The sequence below is a fragment of the Crocodylus siamensis genome, chromosome 15 (assembly GCF_052110815.1).
Source record: "Crocodylus siamensis isolate JL-2025a chromosome 15, ASM5211081v1, whole genome shotgun sequence".
Classification (NCBI taxonomy): domain Eukaryota; kingdom Metazoa; phylum Chordata; order Crocodylia; family Crocodylidae; genus Crocodylus; species Crocodylus siamensis.
This window is the reverse complement of record NC_143409.1, coordinates 25,706,958-25,720,227: the sequence shown is the minus strand read 5'-3', so window position 1 is coordinate 25,720,227 and position 13,270 is coordinate 25,706,958. Positions and strand designations below refer to the sequence as shown.

General features: G+C 41.2%; 1 protein-coding gene across 6 annotated transcripts in view; it reads left to right on the top strand.

Moving 5' to 3' along the window:
• The window catches only part of NEDD4 (NEDD4 E3 ubiquitin protein ligase), a 124,210-nt gene that overhangs the window by 90,577 nt on the left and 20,363 nt on the right, over positions 1-13,270 (top strand). For all 6 annotated transcript variants that reach the window (XM_090028452.1, XM_090028453.1, XM_090028456.1 and 3 more), the window contains 6 exons: positions 474-593; positions 6,662-6,844; positions 9,555-9,632; positions 9,858-9,912; positions 10,010-10,068; positions 10,905-10,970. In XM_090028452.1, coding sequence (XP_089884578.1) covers positions 474-593; positions 6,662-6,844; positions 9,555-9,632; positions 9,858-9,912; positions 10,010-10,068; positions 10,905-10,970 — 561 coding nt within the window. The remainder of the gene's footprint in view (positions 1-473; positions 594-6,661; positions 6,845-9,554; positions 9,633-9,857; positions 9,913-10,009; positions 10,069-10,904; positions 10,971-13,270) is intronic.

Here is a 13,270-nt window from a genome sequence, read left to right as displayed (position 1 = left end):
GAAATTTGAGTGAGAGTTGGCCTTCTGCTTCTGGCAGTTATCCTGACAAAATTATAATTTTGGAATTTTAACAGGATTGGATCTCTATCATAAACCCTCCGTCTTCCGAGTTTGCACTTTTATTTTAATGTATGGTTGTAGCCTGCAGGAGGGAAAAACTTTACTAGGTAAATGTGAAACACTATTTAAAAAGCATCTTGTTTTAATATTAGAAAAACAGTACTATATTTCTTAAATTGCAGCTGCATAAGGTATAGTCTGAAACAGCCAAACCCAAACCAGCATTTCAAATACTTGATTTTCCTTTCTGTTGTCTTTTTCATATGGTTCAGTGCAGATTCAAATATCTTTAGTCTGTTTTATGCTCTACTCTAAGCTTGAAACTTTCACTAAGTTTTGTTTTGGTGAAATATGATGGAGGGAGCCTTAAGAAAAACTCTTCATATGGTAACATTTCTCTTGTTAATCCTTAGTTATTGCCTACTTCATCTGGATTGCCTCCAGGTTGGGAAGAAAGACAAGATGAAAAAGGACGATCATATTACATAGATCACAATTCCAGAACTACTACCTGGATAAAGCCTGTTGTTCAGGTACTTGTTGAATCCTGTCATATAAGCTAGTGTGAGAAGATAATGAATAGTTGCTCCCGATCAAATAACCTTTACCAGTTTGGTGGAACTGGATATCTAAAATATGTCAAGGCTGGGAAAGAAATATGGGCGTGTCTGTATAGCACATGGCAGGACCACACAGAAACATGCCATGTCCTCTCTGGACTCAACTGAGAAATATAGCATCTTGGCACATGTGTAGTGTTATACAAGCATGTGGTTGGTGCACTGTTTTAGCGTAGCAGTGGTATATCTCAAATCAACACTGCTTCGCACCAGTGGAGTGTGAATGAGTCAGGAATATTGCAAGTAGGGTTGGTAGTTTTCACATTAAATCACTTTTCTATGTTATTACTGGGTAAGGTAAAATTTTTGCATGTTTTTGTATGTTTTTCTTTGAGAGAAGTGATTGTATAAATTGAGATGTCCCAATGACTGACTGGCAGTTTTTCTCCTGTCGATTTTTAATGTTTTCAGAATATCTGAAGTGTAGTACAGCAGGGCTTAGCAACCCGTGGCCCTTGTGAAGCCACTGGATTCAGCCCACATAGATGAGGCTGCAGCACTATTCAGGAGCAGACCACTTATACACTGCTGCGCAACTGACTGCAGGGAGCTTTGCTTGTGCTGCCCTATAGCTGAGAGAAGCTGGCATTTATGACCAGAAAATGTTGCTGACTGCTGTAGTAGAGGATTAATCATCATTTGTTTTTGTTTCATAGATATTAGGGCTGGAAGGGGCCTCGGATGATCCTTGAGTCCAGACCCCTGCCCCAGGGGCAGGAAGTCAGCTGAGGTCAAAGGATCCCAGCAAGATAAACATCCAAATGTCTCTTAAAGGAGTACAGAGTAGGTGCTTGCACCACATCTGGTCTGTTCCAGGCCTTGGGGGCTTGGACAGTAAAGAACTTCTTCCTTATGTCCAGCCTGAAATGGTCTTGGAGGAGTTTATGACCGTTCGACCTCGTCATCCCTTGGGGCTCTCTGGTGAACAAGCGTTCCCCCAGATCCTGATATATACCCCTTACATACCTATAGGCAGTTACCAGGTCCCCCCTGAGCCTGCACTTTTCCAGGCTGAGGCTCTCAGCCTCTCGTCAGAAGGCCTGTTCTCCTGCCCTCTGATCATGCACGTGGCTCTCCTCTGGACTCTCTCAAGCTTCTTCACATCCTTTTAATTTATGGAGGCCAGAATTGGATGCAGTACTCCAGCTGTGGCCTCACCAAGGCCCAGTACAGCGGGAGGATGACATCCTGGGATTTGCTTGAGAAGCATCTATGGATGCAAGCCAGAGTTTTGCTCTCTTTACCTGCTGCAACATCGCATTGGTGGCTCATATTCGTCTTGTAGTTCATCATGACGCCCAAGTCTCCTTCAGCCATGGTGCTAGCAAGCGTAGCACTGCTAAGCCTATAGGCGTGCTGGGGAGGTTTTCCTCAAGGAGGAGAACCTTGCATTTTTCGGTGTTGAACAGCATCAGGTTTTCATCCACCCATTTTCTGAGCTTGTCTAGGTCGGCCTGGATCACCATCCTGTCCTCGTGTGTGGACACTTTACCCCAAAGTTTGGTGTCATTGGCAAACTTGGCCAGTTTGCTTCTGATAACAAGTCCACATCATTAATAAGGACGTTAAAGAGTATAAGCACAAGGATGGAGCCGTGGGGGATCCCACTAGTTACAGCGCACCATGAGGATTTACTTCCATCGGCTACCACTCTCTGGGTCCGACCTCAGAGCCAATTTCCGAACCATTGGACTGTGATGTAGCCAAGGCCACAGTTGGCCAATTTTTCCATGAGATGATCATGGGACACCAGAGATCGAAGGCTTTTTTAAAATGAAGATATATGACTTCAATCTCTTGTTTTTTTTCAATTCAGTTTTGGGGGGAAAATTACATGTCTCTGATCCTGAGTCTTTGAAAATATGAGTTTCAATTGAATGTCACCATCTGATGAAATGAACTTGAGTTCAGAAAGCTTGTTCTCTCTCTCTCTCCCCCCTTCCCCTTCCCCTCCCACTCTCTCTCTGTATCTGTATATCTATAGATATAGATATAGATATATTCTCACAGACCTGGCTCCCAACCTTTATTTTGAGAGATACCAACTGAATCAATAGCCTAGAAAGAGGTTGGAAGGCAGAGTAGATAGGCACCCTTCAATTGAATGTCACCATCTGATACTTGAGTTCACAAAAGCTTGTTCTCTCTGTCTTTCAATATATAAATAATATATAAATAAAGGTTGGGAGCCAGGTCTGTGAGAATTAAGCTACCTAAATACCTTTGTGAAACTGGCTATAAGCTGTCCACAAAGAATTCATAGTAACAAATAATTAGCAGCACATGGCTTCTTCACTAACTTGACCTACTTCAAAAATGAAGTTTTGTGACAAACGTTAATATAATTTAACTGTACTGCATAAGTTATTTAAATATCCATATTTATTATGCTTTTTAATGCAGAGACTTCCTGTATTAAGCAACTGAAGAAATGTAATGGACCAAGTAAGCTATATACCGGAGCTTACTTAATTTTTGTAGGATCTCTAAACTAGTGTAAACCTTGAAACCATAAGCAGTAGCTACTAATCAATTTTACTGATACTGGGACTGAGTAATTTAATATGCTGTGCCACTTTTCTTATTTTTTTTAAAGTCACCACTAATCAAATTTACAGGCACTTTAACAGAAAAAGTATGTTGAGCTACAGGCTTTTAAACAGTTTTCTCTCCTTACTAATAGGGAGAATATCTCAATCTGCATAATGTTACAAGGGCAATAGACTGAATATCTTAGGGTACATCCAACAATTAAGTAGAAAATGATAAATGGAACTATCACTTGTGTTTAGATTTTGAGTACTTCTGCAGTACCCAGTGGCCCAGAAAAATACTACTGAAACACTTAGTATAACTGAAGAAAAGTGTTCTTGTAGTTGTCAAGTGGACTTTGACTTGGCATTTAGGGACACAAGTCACATGCTTAGCAAAAGTGAGAGAAATATTTGCTTATTGGAAAATTAAATAATTCTTTTGCAATAAGAGTGCACTATTGGCTTATCTTCAGCTTATGATCTACTGTAACCCCCAGGTTCTTCTCTACCTAGATAATCATTCCTCAGTCTGAATTTGTGCATGCAATTTTTCCATCCTGAGGAAAGGACTTTGCATTTATCCTTGTTGATTCTAATCTACTCGAAATGTCTCTTAGACTGTGGATCATAGCCTGTGGACCATTTCTCTAGTCTGTCCATGTCATTCTGGGTTCTAGCCTTGCCCTCCTCAGTGGGAGCAACTGACCCAACTTGGTATCATCCACAGACTGGCTAAGGGTGCACTTGATCCCATCATCCAAATCACTAATGAAGATGTTAAAAAATACTGGACCCAGGACAGACCCCTGGAAGAACTTAGTTGATACCCCTTCCCAAGCAGACATCAAGTCATGGATGACTACTCACTGAGCATGATGATCCAACCACTTATGGATCTGTATTGCCTTGGCTTATTGAAAATATCGTGAGAGATGGTGTCAAAAGTCCTGTTAAAGTCAAGATATATTACATCCACTGCTCTCCATCCCCTATTCACAGGGCCTGTTTCCTTATCAAAGGAGAAAACCAGGTTGGTAAGGCATGACTTGCTCTTGGTGAATTCATACTGGCTCTTCCTGATCACCTGTTCTCCTCTTTTAGTAGATTTCTTGAGGACCTACTCCATGACCTTTCCAGGTATACATGTCAGGTTGGCTGGTCTGTGCTTCCTTGGATCCTCCTCCTTCCCCTTCTTAAGGATGGGCATTATATTTGCCCTTTTACCAATAATCCTGGACTTCACCTGACCTCCCATGAGTTCTCAAAGAGGATAGTTAATGCCTCTGGAATGACTTCACCCTAGTCGTAAGAGTACCCTGAGATGATAGTTTCTTTGGTCTTGGTCTTCCTCTTCCTCTTGATATGCTTATAGAATCACTTTTATTGCCTTTTATGCTTCTCCCATTATTGGCATCTAACAGCCTGTCTTTGCTTTTTGTTCAACAGTGGTCTCTGTAGCCAAGAAAGATACTAGTAGTTAGCAAGAGCTTATTTTTAATATATCCAAGTAGATGACTAAATCAAATGGTCTTTTTCCTCCCTTCAAATCCTATTTAATCTATAATAATAAGAGGCTTATTCTGTCCATCTGGAGTGCTCTGATTGGTTGTCTCAGCAGCCAGTCACCATGCTTACTGAAACAACCAATCAGAGTGTTCCGGACAGACAGAATAAGCTTGTTGTTATTATATCTCCTGAGGCAATTCAAATAGGTAAGTCAGAGCTAGAATGAAGCACTGGGACCTCCTGCCATGGAGCGGGCAGGCCCCATCGAAGAGGGGGAGGGGCCTGATCCTCTCCTCTTCCCCCCGCCCTCCCCCGGCTTGTCCGCCTCTCCCATAGTCAGTGGGTGAACTGCCAGTGGACCCTGAGCTGCAGGGGGGGCTGGTGCTTCTCTCCACAGTGGTGGCATCCCCTGGGACCACCCAGGTGGGGTGCCAGTGAGTGGATGCTGCCTGGGGGGCACTGCCACCACAGACAGAATCACCGAGGTCCCCCGCAGCTCAGGGGCTGCGTGACCCGCCAGCAGTTCGTTCCCCAGGTGTGGGAGAAGCAGGCACGCTGCAGTGGGAGGGAGAAAAAAAGGCTGGGCGGGCCCCTCACTGATTCCCACCCTGCGGTGGAGCCTGCCCACTTTGCAGTGGGGGACCCCGGTGCTTGTAATTAAACCACTAAAAAATACAATTTCCTCACGTCTACAAAGGGCCCTTAGTTATGTGTACAAGAGACCTCTTACTCTATGACTATAAACAAGTCACAAGGTCGGACTTTTTAACAAAATATGTATTTATATTCCCAAGCCTGTGTTTACACATAGACAGCTTTATGTAGCCTTTTTGAGGGTCAGAAGTTTTGATTCCATTAAAGTATTTGATCAATGGATAACTAAAAATCCCGTATTTAAAGAAATACTTTTGCAATAAAAATTTAATCACAAATGTTTTGCGGGTTTCAGCTAGTTCAGAAATACTAATCTGTCAGCTATCTGATTTGCTCAGTAGACAGCTTCACTTCTTCATATATTAAATTCTCTACTTCATTTTTAATTCATATGAAGTAAATAAAATCAGAATTATGTCAAGATATACAGTTTAGGATTGAAATTAAAACTCTCTAAAATACTAATCTCACTTAAATTTCAATTTTTATACATTTATTATAAAGCACCTCTTCCTTTATACTACATATTGTTGAACCTTTTAACTAGTCATTTTATAAAAATATTCAGCAGCTAAAATCTATTTGATTGTCAAAATCTTCTATCTCTCAAATTCTCACAGTTAAGGAAAACAGATAGGCTTTATAATATAGTGATTCCAGTACTATAATGTACATTGTAGTTTATAAATCTTAAACTTTTCCTTAAAAATAGTTTGAAAAATGTCCACTGTATACTGTCATAATGAAGTATTTTGCTTCAGATTTGCTGCGCATCTCCTGTAAGAAGGATACTTACATGTGAGGCATTAGGGGCAGTTTATTTTGAGAGAGATTCATTTTGTTCACTTGGAAGGCTTAAGTATCTTTTCAGATTTCTGTGTAGATTGGATAAGCCTACAGTGGGATCATAATCCTGTATCTATAACATCAGCTAATGGTGTGATCAGAATGACAGGCTGAGTATTAAGAGGCTTTCATGGGGAACTTATAATGGTAGAAGATGGGTGGATAGAAGCTTGTTCAAACAAAGTGTATTTGATTTAGCTGAAGAAATACAGGAGGGGTTCAAGAAACCTGGGAGTCATGGAAGGACTGAATGTTTTCATTTAATTTACTTAGTAAACTTTAATAACTAAGAGATTTAGAAGGTCCCTAATAAGTGTTTTAATGGGTTATACCGGTTGTATCTTCAGAAGCTTTTCATATTTGTAGCCTTAAGGAACGTTCTAGGTGCTTTTGTGTTTTTTCCAGAATCTGCATAATATTTTTTGTCTTTATTAACTGCAGACTACAGTAGAAACGGGTCAGCTATCAACTGTCCAGAGTACTTCTACAGGACAGCAGCCACCATCAAGTGATTCATCACAATCTGAAACAGATCAAGGATTACTCCCTAAAGGCTGGGAAGTCCGACATGCACCAAATGGAAGACCATTCTTTATTGATCACAATACCAAAACTACTACATGGGTAACTTGGATTCAAATTCAAAACTAATCCAATAGATAGAAATTCTGGACCTCATTTGAAGTTTTGCCCCTGACTACAGAACACCCATTGATTTGATTTTTTTTAAAAAAGCAGTAGCATTAACTTTTTCTTTAAAATGTATTGTAGTCATCCAAGTCAACTAAGGGGTTGTGTAAGTAATCTATATGCAGTATTTATGTTCCTTCCTCCCATTGGAGATAGTAAATTGGTCTCTCACTAGACCAGCAAAAATTTGTAGGGTGTATACTTTGCAGCACTGGGGGTAGCAATGTTGTGTCTCTTGTAGAACCTAGGAGGTATGAAGAGCAGATTACTCCAAAACAGAGATCAGCAGCCTTTTGCCAGCCCAGGCCATAGCTTGTGACCTGGCTGTGGTTGTGGACCAGAAGTCTTCACCATACATCTGAGTCGCCAGATGTCTGCACTTACCCAACCCCTGTGCAGTGAAGGAAGTGTAGGTGCTGTGAGGTAGCAGGCTTTGTTATGGAGGGGCTGGGCAGCACAGTGCCACAGATCCCCGGTGCTGGATTTCCCCAAGGCATAGGTTGCCAACCTCTGCTCTAAAACATCTGCTGTGGGTTGTACCATATGAACCCAAGCAGTGCTGCTTAATATTTGAGCAGCTATGCATGTAGTATTTCAGGAGCCCTTGTTATTCAGCTTTGCTGCTCTCAAGCTTATGAGTTTAACCTTGATAGTCTTTGTCACTCAAGAATAAAAAGTGAAGATAAAGTGAGGTGTAAGTCGTGGTTTGGATACATTGATAAATGCCAACATCAGTTAGAAATACTGATTGGTAATTACAGCTGTTTTGTATTTTTAAAGCGGTTATACAGCTTTATAATGTACTTATCTAATAATGTACTATCCCCTACAATACACCAAGCTATGGAACTAGAACCCAAGAAATTGACTGCCTAAAAAAAAAAATCACTTACTGCAAGCTTGCTTATGGCATATTCCAGAACATACTGCTTGTGTATGGTGTTTGTGTGCTTTCAAAAAATCCTCTCTCAGAACCCCACTCCATAGCTCAAGCAGCTGGTCTTCCATTTCAGTGCTGGTGCTGCAGGTGCCATCACCCTAAATGTCACCCTCCCTTTTTAGTTGTTATTCTCTTCTTACTATATTGCCATACACCACCTTGGGGAGAGGGACCATAGTGTTGGTGGTCAGAGACAGACAGTGCTGGGAGCCAGTGAGGCAGGAGGAAGGGTTCATGATGCACACAGAAGCAGTGCCTGCAGCTATAGTATCCCAGCCTGCACTAGGCCAGGATCTTAGGAGAACATAATACTAGGAACACTGAACACAGGCTTCTGCAATAGGATCTGGCCTCCAAACTGGCAGCAGCATTGTGACCCTTCCCAGCCTGACTGATTTCCACCTTCCACCCTCCCGTTTTCTCATTGTCATAGAAATCTGTGGCAGGACACCTTTGGTGCCTGCCACTTTAAGAGGTTTAAGCAGGCTGTGGAGCAGCTGGTAGGTGCTGTGTGGCCTAATGAGGCAGTCACATGACTGCGAGAGGGCTCCTGGATTGAAGGATGGGGCTGGGCAACCTCAGCATAAACCCAGGCCCTCAGAACTGGGGTGGCAGTTGCTGTAGAGATGCTGCTGGAGTAACTTCACCCAGCTGAAGTACTGCTGCTCCCAGAACATCTGAAAGTCCAGGTCAGGAACTATGGGGATAGAAGGAGGTTCCTGGTCCTGGGGCATGACCTGAAACTACACCCTGCTGGGATTGGATGGTGTGATGGGGTTCCCTGTGGCTGGGTGGTCTCCAGGAAATGCCACACCTATACCTCTCCAGTGAAAGGTGATTATGGGGTACTGTATAGCCTCAGCCCCTACAACCTGGTAGGTTACCTCATAGAGGGGACAGGTGAGGGGTTCAGGCATGTCGTTGGACACCTAAGGCCCAAGGGATTTAAGACCTAGTAGCCCCAGTGAGGTGCTGGTTTAATGGCCCCAGTGAGGTGGGGTGTGAGAGTAAGGAGGTTGCATAGAGCAGGGTCCGCATGGGCGAGCCTGAAGGACTGCACATAGGCTGGCCGTAATGATAGAGTGGACTGTATTTGGAGGGGCCCAAGAAGGCGGACCCACATAGGAAAGCGAGTGCAAGTGGCTGAGTAACCTACCTGGAGTAGCCTCGACTGGCCCATACTGTAGCCAGTGCCAGAGCACCACCATGAGGGATGGCTGGAGCCAGGGGCCTGGAGTTCCAACTGGTCTAGAGGCAAGGCCAAGACCTCTATGGTCAGAGGTCCTGCAGGGGGTAATTGCCAAGAGGGAAAAGGACTTAGGGAGCTTTGCAGCCCAAAATGGGTGTGGAGGTTAGACTGCCTGAGTAGGAGGGATCAAGGTGGGGTTGAAATGTCAGGTGGCCATACAGTGAGGTCTATTGTAGGGCTGGAGCCATATAGTGATGCCATATGTGAGGCATGGGACATGGTGTAGGAGCAGTACAGAGCCATGAATTATGCCCTTGGCATCAGGCATTAAATGGGCAGCCTCCCAAGCCATCAGAGTTGCATCATAGGCGTGGCAGAATAGGCAGGTGGGAAGACTGCCCTAGACAAGTAGACAGGCTCCCTGTCACAAAATCATTGATGTTTTCTGGCTTTAACATTAAAGTAGATGCCGTTCTTTTCTGTTTTTAACAACACTTTTGTTTTTGTTTTCAAAGGAAGATCCAAGATTGAAAATTCCAGCTCATCTAAGAAGAAAGACCTCTCTAGATCCCACAGATCTAGGCCCCTTGCCAGTAAGTGAAGTTTTTTATTCTGTTCTGAGACTATTCAAATAATTTCAGTATTTAAAGTAGCTGTTTCAAAGTCATGATACTGTCCTTGTGTTGTATGCTCAAATTATGAATTCTACTTTAAACACTTAAATGGGTGGAACTAGAAAAAATGAAATCACACGCTATTTGGATTAGTTATAAATGTTGTGCTTAAGAATAAATATTAAAAGGTTGCTCTTCTTATAGCCAGGATGGGAAGAGAGAACTCATACAGATGGAAGAATATTCTACATAAACCACAGTATGTATAATTGCAATACTACCCTTATAAATTACTTTCAAACTTCTGCTATTGAACCTTCCCTAAATAAGTGGAACTAATGAAAAATATCTTACAGACACAAAGAAAACACAATGGGAAGATCCACGACTACAGACTGCAGCGATTACTGGACCAGTAAGACACTGTTTTTAATGGGATTTGATATTTTTGGTGAAATAACATTAATAGAAGCTTGTTGAAAAATTGCCACTTATTAAATATGCAATGTGGAATGCCTAACTTTTGAGTTTCTTGAATGTGACACTTGGGGAACATAACATTTGGGAACTTTTTAAGTATTTATCCTGTTAGCTCTGTTATCCTTAATAATCTTGAGACGCCATAGAGGCAGCCAAGAGGTGGACTGTATGACCTGCAGGGCTTTTCAGAAGCTGGCCAACCTACCTCCAGACCCAGCTTACAGGAATTCAGGCTGTGGCTGCTGGAGCCTCCATGTTGTCCCAGCCAGCACCCAAGGGGTCAACACCACTGCTGCTCCCCCATCCATTTCCTGTTGTTGACTGCTGCTGATTTTAGTTGTCAGCGGTAACCCAAAACTGGGAATTCAGTGGATAAGGGAGAGGGCAAACTGCACCCATGTTAACCCCCTCGGTGCTGGTGCATTAACAGTTCTGGCAGCCACATCAGAACGCCCCAAGGGCCACATGTAGAGGCTCTAAGTTGCTGCAAAACTGTATGATCCTGAGTCGGCGTGTACAGAATAAAATCAATTAAATTTTTTATCTTAAACAAGCTTGCAGGCAATGGAATTTTGCGTAAATAGATGTGAACTTCATTTTAAAATGGAAAATATCTTTCCAGCTTGGATTACTTAATATGTTGGCTAAAACTGCCAATACTAATTGCAGATATAATACAGTTTATAATCACAGAGGGTTTTCAGTGTTAAACTGGCATTATGTATACATTTCACAGTTCCGTAATGTACTTTTTCATTTGTTTATTCAAAGGCTGTGCCTTACTCTAGGGATTACAAAAGAAAATATGAATTCTTCAGAAAAAAGTTGAAGAAGCAGGTTAGTAATCTACAAGTTGCTTACAAAGGTATAAGAATTTTTTTCTACATACTCATTAAACCATTTTTATTACTTTGGGAGAAACAGTAAAGAAGGACCAGGAAGTAGTCAGATCAGCCATCTCAGAATTCCAGCAGAGGTAGCATGAAATCAGCCTGTCTGATCTCCTAGCATAAGGAGTGTGTCAGAGAGATGAAGTGGTATGTCTGGAGTGTGCTTTTCTGAGAGTGAAAAAGGCAAAAATTAAGTGCATTTAACCAGTGCCTTGTGGCTCAGTAAACTTGATTTCATACCTGTGCTTGGCATGTTGTTATCTCTTCTGTCTGTGATTGGCAAGTACTGGTAATTTTGCATTCTATGCTATGTCAAACCTATACCACCGAATCTTGATATTCAAGAATGTTTTTGTATCAAAATAAAATTTGAAATTAGATGTTTTCTCATACTGCAGGAAGGTAGAACCGTCTTTTAATCTTTCCACTTTAGACTTTTTCAAATGAAAAATAACTAGTATAAATTCTGAAGTGGGTATACTTCATTTTGTTTTTTTTATATATTATCTAGCAAGTGTAACATTCATGCATACATGGCATGATTCTCATCTGGGAGGTAATAGTGAGTTCTGCCATACGATATAGTTGGTACCAGCTTTTGGTATCTGTATTCTGTAGAACGAAATAAAGTAATAGCATTTAAAACATACAGAAATGGATAGCCTTATTTAGTATCCACAAACATAACCTTGATTATTAAAGCAGGTTAAAGTGAATCATGATTTAATTCGGGAAAAAGGAAAGCATTGATTTGTTTTTTCAATGATCAATTCCAATCTTGTGATGGATTTGGGGGGGGTGTTTCTTAAAGGTTGATACGTATGGACTGGTTACTACTGGCATATTGGCAACTAAATATATCCTTTGTGCTAAGTTTCATAGGATTTTTGCAAAGTAAAAAGATGTACTATCCATACAAATTTATTTAAATAGTTTTATAATTTAACACACATTTTTTTCAGATTCTTAATGTATACAGGTTTTTTAGGTTAGAAAATGGTAAATTATGTATTTTGTTTTGTATTTGATCGTTAGTTTTGAACTTATGATCTGTGAAAGCTGCAATTTTGATTAAAATTGAGGCTAAATTAGATGCACAACACTAACTTTTCAAGATTAGCTCTTTTTACTGAGTAAATAAAACTACCTTCACTTCAGGGATAATAAAAGCAAGTTTTATCAAACAAACCTGTTTTTTAAACGAGTTAACCAAGGAAACAGTATTGCTCACTGGTAATTTGACCTTTTAATTTTTTTCCTGGTCATTGTATCATCCATGATTTTAGAATGAGTAAATCTCATCTAGTCACACCTAATTAATTTTAAATTCAAAGTGGAAAACAAGGTCTGCTTTTGCAACACTCAGTCTAGTTGTCAACTTCTGAAAGAACTAGCAATTCATCTGAACTAGCTGATAAACTAAAGGGAAGAAAATGTATTTTGTATACCTGCAGAAGAGGCTACCATTTGTCAAAAATTCAATTAACACTTCTGCAGAGTCAGGTATCAGGCGCTTAACCAATAACTTCCCACTGTCATAATCTTTTACTTTAAATTTGAAGATTTTTAAAAAGCTGTATATGGAAATGCAGCCATATTTTTAAACTATCATGAGTTATTAAAAAAGGCAGTTTAAAATAAAATCTACAGAAGTCATGGTCTTTATTTAGGGCACTGTACTGAACTAAGAAGTGAGAGAGAATCTGCAAATAAAATGCTTTTTTTAAAGCAGCTGAAATGAAAATGTTTGGGGTTTGTTTTAAACAAAATATGGTCATGGCTCAGTTCTAAAATGTTCTATATCAGAGGTGTTCAACCCCCAGCCTGTAGACCAGATCCGGTCTGGAGCACCATGTCATCCAGCTCACAGGGCTCCCTGCCAGTCCAGAAATTTTGTGGCAGGAAAGCAGAAGCACTGTTCACCTGCTACCAAATTTCCACACCCATGGAGAGCCCTGGGCCTTGGGTGTTGGATCAGGTGCCTAATCCCAGCATACAAGGCCGGCTACACATCGCTTACCTGGCCCAGAACCAAAAGGTTGAGTGCCACTTGTTCTACACTTTTTAACATACCGTTGAGATCTTAGGGGCTAATGAGGACATTAAGAGCGAGTCCACATATGCAAGCACGTGCACTTGCAGCAGCTCAAATAAAAGCGATGCAAATTTGAGCCAGAGCTTTTTGCCTTAGCTCACGTGTTTGGACATACACTTTGTTGAGGAGCATATTGTGCTACTTAGGGCAAA